We start from the raw sequence: 17,271 nt of genomic DNA on the forward strand, positions 1-17,271 counted from the left end.
TTAGTCAAAAAGATCAAAGCCCATGTCTTCATCGAATTCTTCAGATTCTTCTTTCTTTGCTTCCACTTTCTTCTCAGCTGGAGCAGCCCCCGTGGAGGGAGTAGGACCTCCTGCTGGTGCTGCACCAGCTGCTGGAGTAGGCCCACCAGCCCCTAAGTTGCTAATATTTTTAAATTTTTGATGTACCTTTATTTTTTATTATTTATATGAGGTGCTGAAGAGCGAGCCCAGTGCCTCACACATGCTAGGCTAGTGCTCTGCCAGTGAGCCAAACCCCAGCCCCTCCATTCCTGTGTGCATATCTCATTCCTTGTCTTTTGAGGACTCTACATAGTGCTTTCCATACTGGTTGTACTAATTTACAATCTCACCAACAGTGTAAAAGTGTTCCATTTTTCCACATCCTCTTCAGCATTTATTTATTTTTGGTGGAGCTGGAGATTGAACTCAGGGCCTCACATGTGCTAGGCAAGTACTTTTACCTCTGAGCCACATCCCTAGCCCTTAGCATTTATTATTGTATTCTTTTTTTTTTTTTTTGGTACCAGGGATTGAACTCAGGGGCACTTAACCACTAAGCTGAGTTGCTTAGGGCCTCGATAAGGAGCTGAGGCTGACTTTGAACTCTCGATCCTCCTGCCTCAGTCTTCCTAGCTTCTGGATTACAGGCATGTGCCACCACACCATATTATTATATTCTTGTTGGCTGCCATTTTAACTGAAATGAGATGAAATTTCAGTGTAGTTTTGATTTGCATTTCCCTAATTGCTAAAGATGTTGAATATTTTTTTCATTTATTTGTTGGCCATTTTGTATTTCTTCTCTTGAGAAATGTCTGTTTAGTTTATTTGCCCATTCATTAATTGGGTTATTGTCTTTTGGTTTTAGGTTTTTGGAGTCCTTTATATATTTCTGAATATTAATCCTCTGTTCGAAGAGCAGCTAGCAATGATTTTCTCCCATTCTTTCTTCACATTCTTGTTTTCCTTTGCTGTGCAGAGCTTTTTGATTTGATGCTATCACATTTATTAATTCTTGGTATTATTTCCTGAGCTTTAGGAATCTATTGAGGAAGTCGTTGCCTATGTCTATATTTCAGAATGTTAACCCTATGTTTTCTTTTAGGAATTGCACAGTTTCTCGTCTAATTCCTAGGTCTTTGATCCATTTCGAGTTGAGTTTTCTGAAGGGTGATATATAGGGATCTAGTCTCATTTTTCTACATTGTTATCCATGCTTCAAAACACACACACACACACACACACACACACACGAAAAACCATAGTACTTTTTTTTTTTTTTTTAGTACTTTTTAATTGTTTGGTTTCTTTTCTCTTAAGTTTCATGCAGAAATTTATTTTGATCATGACTTACAAAGATATGTCCTTGTGGATCAAGGCAGTCAGAATGGCACAATTGTTAATGGAAAACAGATTCTTCAGGTGAGTGAATATGTATTATTTGCCTGTACTTTTTTTATTAAAACTAACTGAAATTATTTAAAAACTGAACTGAAAGCTTTTATTCCTTTAGCCATAGTCGTTATAAATATCGTTAGATTCAGATCAGTGTTGAAGTCCAAATGTGTTACTTGGAAGGAAATTTTCAGGAAGGACTAAAACAAAGTACATAATGAGTGGATTCTTAGCTGTTGAATTTGGGGTTCTAATGATATATCTGTGCCTTATTTTTAGATATGTATATACTGTAAAACTATTTAAATATTCTTACGTAGCTTTAGGGGCCTTTTTATTTTTCTTTTTGCATTTTTGTAGATTGAAACTTGGGCCTCGTGCATGCTAAATAAATGATCTACCAGTGAGCTACACTCCCAGTGTTTATTTTTTTCTTTTTAATTGTTTTAATGGAAATGTTCCTAAACTGGAAACTCCTTGAAAGCAGGGGTTATATGTATCCAGTTAATATTCATATATCTTTAGCATGTAACAAAGTCCTTGGCATATAGTGAAAAAATATACAGAATTAGAAGAGAGAGGCCTTATTTTTATTAAGAGTAGCAAATGAAAAAAAATTATTGAGAAAAGAAGAGGGAGGAAAAAAAGGAGATATGTCATACTTATCCCTTTGTCCTAACACTTCATCTTTTTGACTGTAATGATTATGTGTTTTGGTACCAAGTTGTTTGAAGTTCAGAGTTGGGTGTTTCTTTTGGTTTGGGCACGAAGTTAAGGAGATTTTTATGTTTTAATAAGATAGAAATTATAAATTGCTCGGTTCAGGGATCATCTCCACTGTAGAAAACTTTTACTTTACTTGGTGCTGAGGATTGAATCCAGGACCTGTTAAGCATGCTGTCTACCACTGAGCTATATTCCTAATTTATTGTAGATTATTATTTATGGGTCATTAATGAAGTTATAGAAGTGTGTGCATATCTCATTGAGAACCATTTTAAATATTTATTTTAATCTGACATTACTTATATAATGGACATAAAATACAATATGTGACTGTTTTGGTTTGTTTTATTAAATTTTCCCCCTCTAGCCAAAAACTAAATGTGATCCTTATGTACTTGAGCATGGAGATGAAGTGAAAATTGGAGAGACTGTGTTGTCTTTTCACATTCACCCTGGCAGTGATACCTGTGATGGCTGTGAACCAGGGCAGGTTAGAGCTCACCTTCGCCTTGATAAGAAAGATGAGTCTTTTGGTATGTGAAACATATTGTTAAACGTGGGTATGACTGATATATCTTTAAAATATTTAGTTCTAACACTTAGTTAATATATTTAGTGACTTAAGCTGGGCATGGTGTCGCAGCCTTTGTCCCAGCAGCTCAGCACGCTGAGAAAGAAAGACAACAAATTCAAAGCCAGCCTCAGCAACTTAGCAAGGCCCTAAGTAACTTAGCAAGACCCCGTCTCAAAATAAAATATATAAAAAGTATTTGAGGTAAATATGTGTTAATTAGCTTGATTTGGCCATTCTGCAATGTGTGTATATATCAGAATTTCAAAACATCATGCGTATAGTATATATACAAGTTTTGTCAATTCAAGTGAACAGATGATTTTAAAAGTGACATAGTAAAGATTCATTTCCTTTTTTTTTTAATCTTCATTTTGTGGTGCTAGAGTTTGAAACTAGGACCTCACTCATGCTAAGCACATGCTCTGTCTATATCCATAGCCTGGTTTCCTTTTAATATCTGTTTACTGATGTGAGAAAGGTATCCATAGTTAAATCTTGTCTTTTTTTTTCCTGGTACTGGGATTGAACCCAGGGCCTTACACATGCTAGGCAAGTGTTCTAACAATGAGTTATTTCCCTGGCCTGCCTTTTTTATATAACACTAACATAGAAAATATTGTACCAAAAGTGTTAAGGGTTATTTGTTGATGGGTTTTCTGTTCTGTTGATAGTTGATATTTGTATATTGTTGGTATATGCCAATTTTTAAAATAATAAATATCAATCTGTAGGGTATTGCTGTAGTGCTTTAATCTCACCTATCTAAAGCCTCAGAAGTTTAAGTAGAGATTTTGAACAAGTAAGCAGTCATCTTTTTAGACATCAGTTTTTCTTGTAAATAAAAAGTATACATATTCATTGATTAATTTTTCTAATTAATTTGCAAGTGAATGTGGCCCATTACATAACAACATGAATCTTTGGTTTACTTTCAAAATAGGTTAAATTTCCAAATAGGGTACTAATATTACCAATGTTTTGCCTTTTGTGTGTGTGTGGAGGGGTACTGGGGATTGAACCCAGGGGTCCTCTACCACTGAGTTATGTCGATGCCAGCCTTTTAAATTAACATTAGTATTAACTTTCTATAAAGTCTATTATATGTATTGGATTTTTTTAAAACCAAAGACAATTTTTTCTTTTTAGTTGGCCCAGCATTAAGTAAGGAAGAAAAAGAGTTGGAAAGAAGAAAAGAATTAAAGAAAATAAGGGTAAAATATGGTTTGCAGGTAAGGATGTTAAATATTGTCTCATATGTTGAACTGTACATTTGGTTTTGAATAGAAAAGCCTTCAGAATGCTAAGTACATTTATATAATAAAAGAAGAACTATTTAGTGTGATTTTGAGGTTTATGTAATTTCTATTAGTTTTGGTATTCATAATCTAATAACTGCTGAGGTTAGAGTAGGAGAATGATAATCATAATCTGCATTGAGTAGACATTTCTGGTTTTTAAAAAATTTGCATTAAGATGCCATAGAAAAACATAAAAGAATAATTTTATCTGATCTCAAGACTTATTATAAACTAGGAACTAAGACATTATCATACTGGCATAAAGATAAAGCATACAGTTGATGGAACTTGTGTCTAGGAAAATGTAAATAAGGATATATATATGCACACAAACACACATATACATTTTTATATATACACTTATATATATGGACAATTGATTTTAAACAAGGATATGAAAGGTTGTTTTTTTTCCATTAAATATTGCTAGAATAATTGAATGGCAATATGTAAAAGAAAGAATGAACAATAGCAACAAAGAATGTTGATCCATGTCTTTTATCTTATACAAAAATTACAGATATAAATGTAAAACCTAAAACTTTTAAACTAGAAACCTTTTAATAAAAAATAAGGTTTATCTAACACCAAAAGCACAATCTATAAGAATAAATTGATAATCTACACTTCCTCAAGTTTAAAACTTCATTTAAGAATGAAAAGACAAGCCATAGACTGGGAAATATATTTGCAAATCGTGTCTGATAAAAGACATATATCTAGAACATATAAACTCAAAACTCAGTAATGAGAGAACAGTTAAAAAATGGATTGTCTTGCACAGTGATGGACACCTGTAGTCCCAGCTACTTGGGAGACTGGCTCAGAAGGAGCACTTTAGCCCCAGAGCAAAAGGCCCAGTTTGGGTAACTTTTTTTTTTTTTTTTGGTAAACCAAGGATTGAACCCAGGGGTGCTTAACCACTGAATCACATCTCTAGCCTTTTTAAGTTTTCATTTTGAGACAGGGTCTTACTAAGTTGTTAAGGACCTTGCTAAGTTACTTAGGCTCACCTCGAATTTGCAATTCTCCTGCCCCAGCCTTCCAAGTCTCTGGGATTACTGGGCAAAATATTTGAATAGACACTTTACCAAAGAAGATATGTAGATGGCAAATAAATATGAGAATACTTTCAGTATTTTAGTCCTTAAGGAAATGTGAATTAAAACCACAGTGAGATATCACTTAAACATCTATTGGAATGCTAAAAATTTTTAAGCATATATTAGGTGGTAGAAGGTGAGAAACTGGAACTCACATACTGCTGTTAGGAATGTAAAATGTTGTTGCTGCTTTGGAAAAAAGTTTGGTTGTTTTTTAAAAAGCTTAATGGTTTGGGCTGTCCTTCAGGGGTAGAGCACTTGCTCAACATGTGCAAGACCCTAAGTTAGATCCCTAGCCCCACAAAACGAAAACAGAAGTTAAAAATACACCTACTGGGCTGGGGTTGTGGCTCAGTGGTAGAGCGCTTGTCTAGCATGTGCGAGGCGCTGGGTTTGATTCTCAGCACCAGATATAAATAAGTAAATAAAATAAAGGTCCATGAACAACTAATAAAAATATTTTAAAAACTACACCTACTAAGATTCATCCATTCCATTTCAGGGTATTTACCAACGAGAAATTCAAGCATTTTTGGCTTTTTAAAAAAAATTGTTCTTTTTAGATATACATGACAGTAGAGTGTATTTTGACATACATGCATATTTTGATTCAGAGACTAATAAAGAAATGTTCATAGCTGCATTTTTTTTAAAGGTGGTTCAAAGCTACATTTCATGTATTCTCTGTTGTGGTTGTAATTCACTTGTTAATTTGGGAGATAGTCTTTTTTGAGATCTTGTGCTATCCCAAAGTCTGAATTACTTTATTCCTGTTCTAGGAGTGTGCTCAAGGACAGATAACTCTTCCTAGGATGAGGAAGAAAGGCAATACTGTTTCCCTGAGATTAAGGAAGGGGAGAGATTAGGGAGGAGCAAGAAGCAAGGAAGAGAAAGAAACATGTCCATTTAAAAAATAAGCTGTAGTGGCAGAGCAGCAAGGGCTATATTTAAAGCATAAAGTAGACCACTGTTACATTTCCCACTGTCAATTTCTACATTCCTCTGGGCATGGTGGCACATACCTGTAATCCCAGCAGCTTGGGAGGCTGAGGCAGGGGTTTAAAGCCAGCCTCAGCAACTCAGCAAGGCCCTAAGCAACTCAGCAAGACCCTGTCTCTAAATAAAATATTTTTAAAAAGGGCTGGTGATGTAGCTTAGTGGTTAAGCACCCTGGGTTCAATCCCCGGTATTAAAAAAAAAAATTCTACATTTCATTTCTATGGAAAAGTGGGCAATGACATCTCCAAGTTACTTTCTGATGAGAGAGGGTGAAGTTTGGGAAAGTAACCCAAAGTCCTTCTTCTATATCAGGTGGAATGTGGACAGTTAAGAGTGTTCCGGAACAGGGCAGTGCATATATCCACAATGGCAGATGGCAGGTGACTGGACAAGACAGTCAGGGATCATGCTAAGACAACAATAAACAAGATAGCAAAGTATTACTTTTTTGTAAACAATTAGCACAAAAGCAATTAGTATTTCAGCCAGTCTCTGAAAATTATGAAGATAGTAATTTATAATCATATCAGTGAAAAACAGGAGTTTATCTATATAGGAGGTTAGGAAGATTTGTAGGTCTATGAGATGAGACTCAAATTAACTCAGGACAAATCTATTAGGCATTCCCTTACTTTATAGTTTAGATCTATTAGGTATTCCTTACTTTATGTTTCCAACTTAACTTTTGGTAGGGCTGACACACATCTTAAGTTACATTTAAAAAAAGAAAAAACATTGTCTTTCCTTTCAAATGTCCATGTAGGACTATGCTTTGGTTTTACTCTTCTGTCAGGTGTTTTAAGACCAAGTTGGTAAAAATTGATCTTGTTCCTATCTACTGTTCCTATCTACTGTCAGCTGAGCCAGGCGCAAGACCCTGTTTCTAAATAAAATACAAAAAAGAGCTGAGGATATGTTTCAGTGGTTAAGCACCCCTGGGTTCAACCCCGGGACTAAAAAAAAAAAAAAATCAGCCGAGATTCCTCAGATCACTCTTGTGAACACGTGCAAAGCTTGGTTCCTTTAGCTTTCCTTTACCAGTTGTGCCATCTGCCAGGATGGGTCAGGGTCTTGCTGACCGTACATGGCTTCTCTTGGAAGCATTAGGGACATTCTTCTATCCAATGACCCTCCTCTTTGCAGAATGTGCACTGGTTGGATTCTTGTTCTCTAGGATCCTCTCTAATCAGCAGATTGGGTGACTCACCGGAGTTGCAGGGCACAGAGAGGTGTCACATCATTCTCTGGGTCCTGGCTGGCCTTAGAGGGCAAGGGCCAAAATGTTGGTTGCTTTTCCCTTGGCCCTTTTACTTCCTTGACTTTGGTTTCCAAGTTTTTGGTTTTAAACATCCAGCAGACCAGTCTTAAAGTGGAAGTAATGGGTTATAACTATATGGTTATAACTAAGTGGGTTCTATCTATAATTTCACAGTCACTCTTTCCTTTAATTGAAATCAGTATTAATACTGCAAGTCAGCATTCAAATTAATTAATGTTTTTCTGTGAGAAGTAATATTTCTGTAAAACCACTAACGGGCAATAGTTATAAAACAAAACTGAGAATCTTAAATGTCCATTGTACATGGATAAATAAACCACAGTATAATTGTATAGTGGAAAACTATTTATTGATAAAAAAGGAAGAACTGTTGATATAGTCTACCACCTTAGTGAATCTCAAAATAATTATGTTGGGTGAAAGAAGACAGTCAAATGAGTACATACAGTGTGCTTTCAGTTGTGAAGCAGATTCACTGTCTACTGGTTTCCAGCTAGTATTGAGTCTAGTGAGAAAGATGACACTCATATATAACAAGTTATGTGAAACAGATTTATTACTTATAGATAAGCAACAAGGAGTAGCAGAAGCCTAAGATTCATATAAACTAGTCCCCAGGACTCAGAAACCTGATTCTGGGTGGATGGAGTCTCAATCATTTGTGTTCCACTTACACTGCAGATGAGGGACCCTAGAAAGCGACCTGCTTATACATGAAGTCATGTGACTCACTGGGCTGAAGTGTTGAAGAAAATCTGTTTGTAGGTGGGGACTGGAACAGAGCCTGGGCTCTTAAAATCAGTCCTTCCATATCTCAGGGTTTTACATTCCTAACACATTCCACAGTTAGTTTTAAGAACTACAAGTGAGAAAGGGGGAGAATTGGGTTGGTCCAAGGCTACCCAGAGAAATGTCCTGCACCATTTATATAAACTTTAAGATGAGCAAACTGAAATATTGTAACAAAAAGATTTTGTTTTCTGAACACAAAGGAGGATGGACACACAGGGAAGGTCTGGAGAATTGGGTTTCAAAAGGGATAGGGAGGGCTAGAAATGTAGCTCAGTGGTAGGGTGCTTGCCTTGATATGCAAGGCCCTGGGTTCTGTCCTTAGCATTGCAAAAACAAACAAACCAACAAACAAAAACCAAACAACCAAAGATGGAAAGGGAAACTTTGGGGGAAGATGGATGTGTTTATTTTCTTGCATGTAGTGATTATTTCATAGGTATGTCAAGTCTTCAAAGTATCTCATTGTACACTGAATGTATAATTTATTGTTGTTAATGATACTTCATTAAAGCTGTTAAAAAAGTTACCATTTAAATCCTTTAAGAAGAACAGGAAGGAAATTAGTGTTTCCAGTTTACTTTTGAAAAAACTGAAGCTCATTGTCCCCAAACACTAAATGGCAGAGCTAGACATCATATAGGTATTAAGCATGATTGTCCAGTGCTTTTTACTCTTCATGATGATGTAGAATAAGAAGTTGCTACCACTCAACTTTCCATCATGTTGGCTTAGGTACCAACTTCCTCAACAAGACTCCTAAAACACAAGAAGTAAAATCAAGAATCAATAAATGGGATTGTTTCAAACTAAAAAGTTTCTTCACAGCAAAGGAAACAATGTGAAGATACAGCTTACAGAGTGGGAGAAATCTTTGCCTGTTGCACCTCAGATATAGCAATAATCTCCAGGATATATAAAGAACACAAAAAACTTTACAACATTTACTCAATAAATGGGCAAAGGAACTGAACAGGCACTTCACAGAAGAAATATGAATGGTCAACATATAAACTAGTCCCTAGTCAACATCTCTAGCAATTAGAGAAATGTAATTTAAAATTATAATGAGATTTCATCTCACTGCAGTTTAGAAGGAAATGATAGAGAATAAAATGTTCCCTGAAAATTTTTGGTTTTATTTATCTATCTATCTATTTATTTATTTATTTATTGGTATAGGAATGCTCAACCACTGAGCCATTTTTCCAACCCTTTTTATATTTTATTTTGAGACAGGGTCTCACTAAGTTGTTATGGCCTTGCTAAGTTGCCGAGTCTGGCTTTGAACTCCTGATCCTCCTGCCTCAGCCTCCCCAGCCACTGGGATTACAGGCATGCGCCACCATGCCTGGCTTTGGAAAATTTTGACTCAGTTTTTGTATTGTCTTTTGGGGGGAAAAACTCACTTGGGTAGATGGTTTCATAATTTTCTTCTCTGTTTAATAACAAAACTTCTGCAATACTTCCCTTGAGTTATTCTTTAGTTCGTAGCATCTCTGGATCAATGTCATAGTTTTTATGTAAAGATCAATTAGAAGCAGACATGTTGGCATGCAGCGAATCCTAGCAGCTCTGGAGCCTGAGGCAGGATGATCAAAAGTTCAAAGCCAGCCTCAGCAACTGAGCAAGACCCTGTCTCAAAAATAAAAAGGGCTGGTGATGTGATGTAGCTCAGTGGTCAGGCACCCTTGGGGATCAATCCTAGTACCCCCATCCCCCTAAAAAAAATCAACCAGTAATAACAGATCCCTGATATGAATTGACTACCTCTTTGTGCCACTGATACACCATGGTGTATGTACTTTTATTCTTGAACCAGTTATACTATATAGCAGGCTAAAAATTACATATATCTTTTCTTAGGGGTTATTAATTGTATTGTGTTCCATCACCTAGCATGGAGTTTAACACACTCTATACTCAGTTTTTGGGTAGTGGATTAGTCATATAAATGGAGTTGCATTGAAGCAAAAAGCTATTTTTATCACCAGGATGAAAGGGTATTTCCCTTTATATCTATATTTTCCTTTCCAAGAAACAGTATCAAACTACTTTAAGTCTTTGGAACTTTCAGTTCCATTGAGAAGAATGAAAATAGATTCCTTTCTTGAACCCCGAGGTAGGGTCTATATTTTTCTTTACTGAAAATTTATGTGACAATATAGGAGCACAACATTAAGGCAAAATGTATATTTGTGTCATGTTTTCTGCTTACTCTTTATACTTAAGCATGACTCAACTTGAAATAATATAAAAAATTTAAAGACAGTGTAATAAAAACAGCATATCTAATAGCACAGTTGTCATTATCATAGCTTGTTTTATTCCATTTTAGAGGCTTCATTGAACCATACTTTCAAAGTAAGACAAATGTACAGAAATTATATATTAATTATTTTTTCTCAACGAATATTTTGTGTTTTTTAAGAATACAGACTATGAAGACGAAAAGACATTGAAAAATCCGAAATATAAAGATAGAGCTGGAAAACGCAGGGAGCAGGTTGGAAGTGAAGGAACTTTCCAAAGAGATGATGCTCCTGCATCAGTTCACTCGTGAGTATTGAATGATATTGCTTGAGACATTCTTTGGTTCATAATTACATTCATAGGGTAGTCTGACAGGGCAGTATATTCTTACAGGTAGCTTTTAAAGGAATGGTCAGAACAAGATGGAAATAAGTCTATTTTTACTATATTCTAATACTAGCATTTCATTATTTGCTAGAAATTTATATGTGCACATAAATACTTTTACACATCCATACATATGCATGGCAGACATTCCAGATGAAGCCTGGCCTAGTAAGAAATTGTTAATGAGCTAGTATTTTTTTTTTTTTAATTTAATTTTATGGGACTGGAGATTTAACTCAGGGCCTCACACATCCTAGTTAATTGCTTTAGTGCTGAACAACATTCCCAGCATTTTTCATAAAGTCTTTATTTTGGGACAGGTTTCCTGAGTTGCCCAAGCTAGCCTCAAACTTTCCATCTTGTCTCATCCTCTCAAGTAGCTGGAATTACAGGCATGCACCACATGCCTGGCTTTTAATAATCATTTTTAGCATTCAAATTCTTTTGTTTTTGATGACTCTGAGATAGTATTTTACTTATTTTTCTTTGATTCGGTTATTTTTTTCTTGGTAAGATAGCTTTGTAAACGTGAAATGTGATTTTTAGGTCTGCGTTATCACTATTTCTGCATTTAATCATGTTAGGTACATTTTTCCATTCTAAGTTGAGTCAGAATTTTAAATATTTCATGTAGAAGTGGTAATTATAAAATTTTGACTAAATATTTCATCAATATAAAGATATACTACTTATGCTTATTTTAAAAATAGCAGTTTTTTTCCAAATTCTTTTATTAATGTATTATAGTAATGTTGGAATTTGTTATTACATACTCATACATGTGTACAATATAACAACATAATTTGTCCAGTATCATTCTCAGTATTTCCTCTTTTCCTTTCCTCATTCCTTCCCCTGTTCCCTTTCGTCTATTCTACAGATCTCCTTTGATTTTATGAGATTCCCCACCCCCCCACACTTTTCTTTCCTTTATTCTCTCTAGCTTCCATATATGAGAGAAAGCATACGGCCCTTAACCTCCTGAATTTGGCTTATTTCATAATGTTCTCAAATTCCATCCATTTTCCTTCACATGACATGATTTTATTTTCCTTTTTGGCTGAATAAAACTCCATTGTGTATGTATATTACATTTTCTTTATCTTCATTTTTCAATGGACACCTAGACTGGTTCCATAGTTTGGCTATAATGAATTGTGCTGCTACAAATAGCAAGTTTTTTCTTAATGGTACATAAAATGTGGTGCGTCTTACAACTCTTTGAGTCAGATTTGCTGTAACACAGTATTCCTGGGAAATATTAAGATTACATTAGAATTAAATTAGAGGAGAAGAATAAAAAAATGAACAGCTAAATTTGCATATTTTGTAGAACTAATAAGATATTGGAGATTATGAACTTAAAACACCTTAATTTAGCAGAATATAAAGTTACAGCATAAGATGCCAATATTTAATGAGAAGTTTTATTTCTCATAAATTTATCTTTTTTTGTTGTTGTTTGTTTGTTAATGTATAACATATGCACAGGAAAGTATCCAAATAGTAAATATCCAACTCAATGGTATATTGTAAGATTAACACATTACAGAATGTACATTTCCTGGACAAGAAAAAGCAGCTTATCAGTAACCCCAGAAGTCTACATTCCTTTTGCCCCTTGTTTCTGATATATCAATATCCTGCTTTCATCCCCAAAGGTAACCACTATCTTCTCAATAGGTTAACTACCTATTTTAAAAATTTAAATAAATGAACAATTTAGCATTTATTTTGTGTCTGTATTCTCATTGTTCCACATGATTTTGTTAGATAGAGTTTATTTTCAATGTTGTATAATACTCTATTAACCTCAGTTTATCTGTTCATTTTTATCATTAATGAACATCTGAATTGTTTCCCATTTGTTGCTGTTAAATTTGCTGGAAGAATATTCTTGTATATGTCATTTGGTGCATATGTACTTGCTTTTCTCTGATGTAATTCATGTAGGATTAGAGTTTTTGTCTTTAATTTATTAGGTATTGTCAAGCAGTTTTCTAAAGTCACTGTACTAAGTATTTTTAATTCATGAATTTATTCTAAATGTGGCTTAAAAGGTCTTTTATAGATCAATTGTCCTTTTAATTTTCCTTAAAGTGAAATTACTGAAAGCAATAAAGGTCGGAAGATATTGGAGAAGATGGGCTGGAAAAAAGGAGAGGGCCTGGGAAAGGATGGTGGAGGAATGAAAACTCCGGTAAGACTTGCATTTTCTTTGATTCATTTATTCTTTTTTTTTTTCTTTTAGCTGTAGTTAGACATAATACCTTTATTTATTTATTTATTTTTATGTGGTGCTGAGTATGGAACCCAGCACCTTACACGTGCTAGGTGAACGCTCTGCCGCTGAGCCACAACCCCAGCCTCAGATTCATGTATTCTTTTTTTAAATTGTCAATGGACAAAAGTCCATCATTTATTAATATGGGGTGCTGAGAATTGAACCCAGTGCCTCACACATGCTAAACAAGCACTCTACCACTGAGCCACAACCTCAGCCCCCAGATTCATTTATTCTTATAGGAGATATTTAGTGTGCACAATTAATGTGACAGGCATTGCCTTAAGTACTAGGAATACTTAAAGTCAAAATAGATTACTGCCTTTGTGGCATTTAAATTACTGAACATGAGTTTTTTTATTTGGAATTTTATGTTTTGGGAAAGCTTCATTTAGAATTTTTCCCCTATATCTAGACTATACTATAAGTGTTATTTCCTGAGACAAGGGTTCTTCTGTATCCTTTAGTTGTATAGCTTTTTCTTTGTTTTGCAATGTTAGGAATTGAACCCAGGACTTAGCACATGGTATGCAAAGAAGTTACATGTCTAACTTGTTCACTTCTTGTTAATGACATTCTTACCCTGCCTGGTATTGAACATTGCAAAAACAGTGTTAGTTTACCAACAAGCAGATTCTGTATTAGCTGGGAAATCTATTAGGTTCAACAGGACAATGTAACCTGGAAAATAGAGAATACTCTTTGTAAAATATGCAGTAGCTTAATTCTGTAGTCCCTTGGATAATAGGAGGTTCCAGCTGACTTCACAATAAAAACCTTATAAAATAACCTGACTGTAAAACGTTAATGATAATTAACTGGTACCTAAAGAAGTAGATGGATCACTGTGAACGTAATACCAAATTTCTGTAGGTAAAGTAGAATACAATTTTGTAGTGAAACCTGGGCTAGAATATATGTGCTGTATTATTAATGAGCTCTATAGCTTTGGGCAAGGAACTTCAATTTTCTTATGTAAAATGGGGTGTTAATTGTTTTCCTAGGATGTCTGAAAACAAAGTCTATAAGCATGGTGCTTTTTATCGGACACTTAGTGCTGGGGATGAAACCCAGCTCTTCTAGAATGCCAGACAAGCATTATGCTGCTGAACTATTATATACCCAGCCCATCTTTATTATTATTAATGTTTAACCTTCTTGTTCACTTAATTAGGTTAGGATAGGGACAGGAGATTGAAATACATCTATGGCTTTTACTTTTGATTAGAAGGGGATGGTATATTCTGCAACATCAAGATGAAGTTTGCAGTTGCTATTTAAGGACCACTCCATTTTCTTCAAAAATTGGCTGTACTTAGTGACAACAGCCAGACAATGTAGAAATGTTCCATGGACAATGGTATACTTCTTCCTGCATGTATTTTATGCATTTGACAGAGTTTTTTAATTCTCATTTTTTGAATCAATCTTTAATAAATCAAAGAATTATAGTTAGAATAACAAGTAGGACACTGTAGATTTTAATGTTTAGATGCTAAAATAAGTTCTCTGCTCAATTTTTGATAACAGATCCAGCTTCAGCTTCGGCGAACACATGCAGGCTTGGGGACAGGCAAGCCATCCTCAATTGAAGAGGTTCATCTTCTCCAAAACAAGAGTAAAAAAAACTGGGACAAAGCACGAGAGAGGTTTGCTGAAAACTTCCCAGAAACTAAACCTCCAAAAGATGCATCAGGGACTGTGCCTTGGGTAAAAGGGACTGTAGAGTGAAGGCCAGTCATAGAACAAAATTGAAGTTTTTTTGTTTGATTTGGTTTTTTTAAAGAGTTTGGAAACTCTTATTTTATTGCAAAGACTTTCTCCCCCAAAGAGTCAGTGACACAAGGAAACTGTATCACAAATTACCCTCTCCTGATTCAGAAATGTGTAATAAAGTGTGGTTTGCAATTTTTACAAACAATTTTTTAAACCAATAAATAGTGACTGAATCAAGTTATGCAGTGAGTGGACTAAAGTTCACAGGGCATGAATAAGCTTATCAAACTTTATTTTATCTTGTAATTTACTACATCCATATAAGCAACTAGCCATTTTAGCAAAATACATGTAACCTCTAATATCTTAAATGTACACTTGTCGTTGTCTCTGTACATTCAATATTACAAGATGTCCAGTAAAGGAAGGAAACATCCAAAGTTTATGAAAACAGTTCTGATTATGTGCATCCTTGTTTATGCCCTTTAGAACTTAGATAAAAAATGGCCAGAAAACATGGTATTATCCTTGAAAAAGGTAAAGTAACATTATTGAAAAACTAAGGGATAGGTGTCATGTTGTAGAAAATTAGTCTTTTATTGTTTTCTTCTGTGAAGAATCCGTTGATTTGTACTATATATTCAGCATTTACATTTGGTTTGTTTCTTAGCTGATAAAATATTTAGATATGAACAACTGAATACAGTATTGACATAATTCAGTGTGCTAGTATTTGTAGTTTTGATAAATACCATTGCGGGCAATGGAGTCGGGTCAGAGAAATCTGATTTCTAGTGCAAATGGATTTCCTAGCCACAGTCTCAAACTCAAGATATTTATTGAAAATGTCCTTGAATGCAATAAAAATCATTTTAACATTTAAAAGACCAGTGCATTGAGACAGTGATTTAAACATGTTGATCTACTTTGAATTTGCAACCAACCAGAATTTTCCTCATTAAATTGACAGAGAATTAACAAAAGGATAGCATCCAGTGTTAGAGAACTGCAGTGCAGCCATTGGAGTACAGGTGTCACTGCTCCACCAGTTATCACTATCCTTTAACATTGGAATTGACCCTTTTAGAGGAGTGAATATAAACTACAGCTCTGTCATCTACCATGAATAAGTGTTGTCAAGATTTAGATATAAGGAAAAGAAAACTCTGAAAATAAAAGCTATATACTACAGAAGATAATTCAGAAAGAAAGGCAGCCTTTTAGAATTTCCAATTTGCATGGTACACAGGGTACTTAGAGAGAAAGGTGATGGGGAGAGAAAAATAAATTGTGACTAAAGGTAAGAGACATGACCACATAGTCAAGTCCCTAGAGGCTTAGGCTGTGATAATTACATCCTATAATTCCTTTGGATAAAGTATTCTGTTTCTTTCCTGGCCACCTATACAGTTTGACATGTATGCACATTAGACTTGAAGGTAGCCAAAATGCCCTGCATTAAAAAATACCTATTGATCTAAATGTGGTTCTGCTTCTGGAGCCCTGAACAGGTAATAATGTAGGATCCTCAAAATAGATTTTGCTTCTGGTGGATTTCATTAGAGTACAACTGTGTATAATATTTCCATTTTTTGTTTTTACATTTGGGGAAACACTTCATAATTATATTTTGAAGAATAAATTGTTTTTGGTTTTTGGGATTTTTTTTTTTTTTTGCTAAGAAAATAGAAAACTTGAGAATGGTGGTAAAAATTGAAATATATGTAGTATTTGCATTATTAAACCCTTTTGAAGATACCAAGTCAGGGTTACACTACATAGTGATTAATATATTGAATAATGTCCGGGCCTTTTTCCGTCTGTAAAATAAGACTGATACTTATCTCACGTGTCTGCGTTGAATAGCAAATGAGAAAATATACATGTAAGAACTTTGTAAACTGAAAGTCATACAAACATGAGCTTCTAGTGGGTTAGGAGCATAAATGTGAGTTATATACAATTTGGATAATACATGAAATTGTTTTATGTGTAAAACTTAAATAATAGTTTATATGGTGTAAATTTGCTAATTTAAAAATAGCTTTTTAAGTATTCATTTTAGATATAGCTACAGGTTACTGGATTTTAAGAAATCTAACATATTTTTGCCAGAACTTGAGAACTGAAGAAACCGTTCATGTTCAATTTTCACAAACTGTTTTCTGATATTAAATTGTAGAAGAAGCACTCTTATCCTAAAAAAGAAGAACATTTTTCTGCTTTTGGAATGATTTTTACTTCCAATGTTTTATTTTTATTCTAGGTGTGAATTTATGAAAAGCAGTTATTCATTCAAATCAGGAGCCTTCCAGTTCATATATTTATTAATTTGGGATATTTTCACAGAGCAGGTACAAGAAAATAAAAATCTCAAGGGAAGGAGATTTTGGAGCTTGTATACAAGGGTCATTGTACAAAGTTGAACTCTGGGCTCAAATAATCCT

General features: G+C 34.5%; 1 protein-coding gene across 1 annotated transcript in view; it reads left to right on the forward strand.

Annotated features, from left to right (window-relative positions):
- Aggf1 (angiogenic factor with G-patch and FHA domains 1) overlaps positions 1 to 15,065 on the forward strand; it is a 37,578-nt gene extending 22,513 nt beyond the window's left edge. The window contains exons 9-14 of the mRNA XM_015497822.2: positions 1,342 to 1,443; positions 2,510 to 2,675; positions 3,863 to 3,945; positions 10,616 to 10,743; positions 12,925 to 13,024; positions 14,639 to 15,065. Coding sequence (XP_015353308.1) covers positions 1,342 to 1,443; positions 2,510 to 2,675; positions 3,863 to 3,945; positions 10,616 to 10,743; positions 12,925 to 13,024; positions 14,639 to 14,839 — 780 coding nt within the window. The 3' untranslated portion in view covers positions 14,840 to 15,065. The remainder of the gene's footprint in view (positions 1 to 1,341; positions 1,444 to 2,509; positions 2,676 to 3,862; positions 3,946 to 10,615; positions 10,744 to 12,924; positions 13,025 to 14,638) is intronic.
- The last annotated feature ends 2,206 nt before the right edge of the window (positions 15,066 to 17,271 follow it).

Source organism: Marmota marmota, unplaced genomic scaffold (genome assembly GCF_001458135.2).
Source record: "Marmota marmota marmota unplaced genomic scaffold, marMar, whole genome shotgun sequence".
NCBI lineage: Eukaryota > Metazoa > Chordata > Mammalia > Rodentia > Sciuridae > Marmota > Marmota marmota.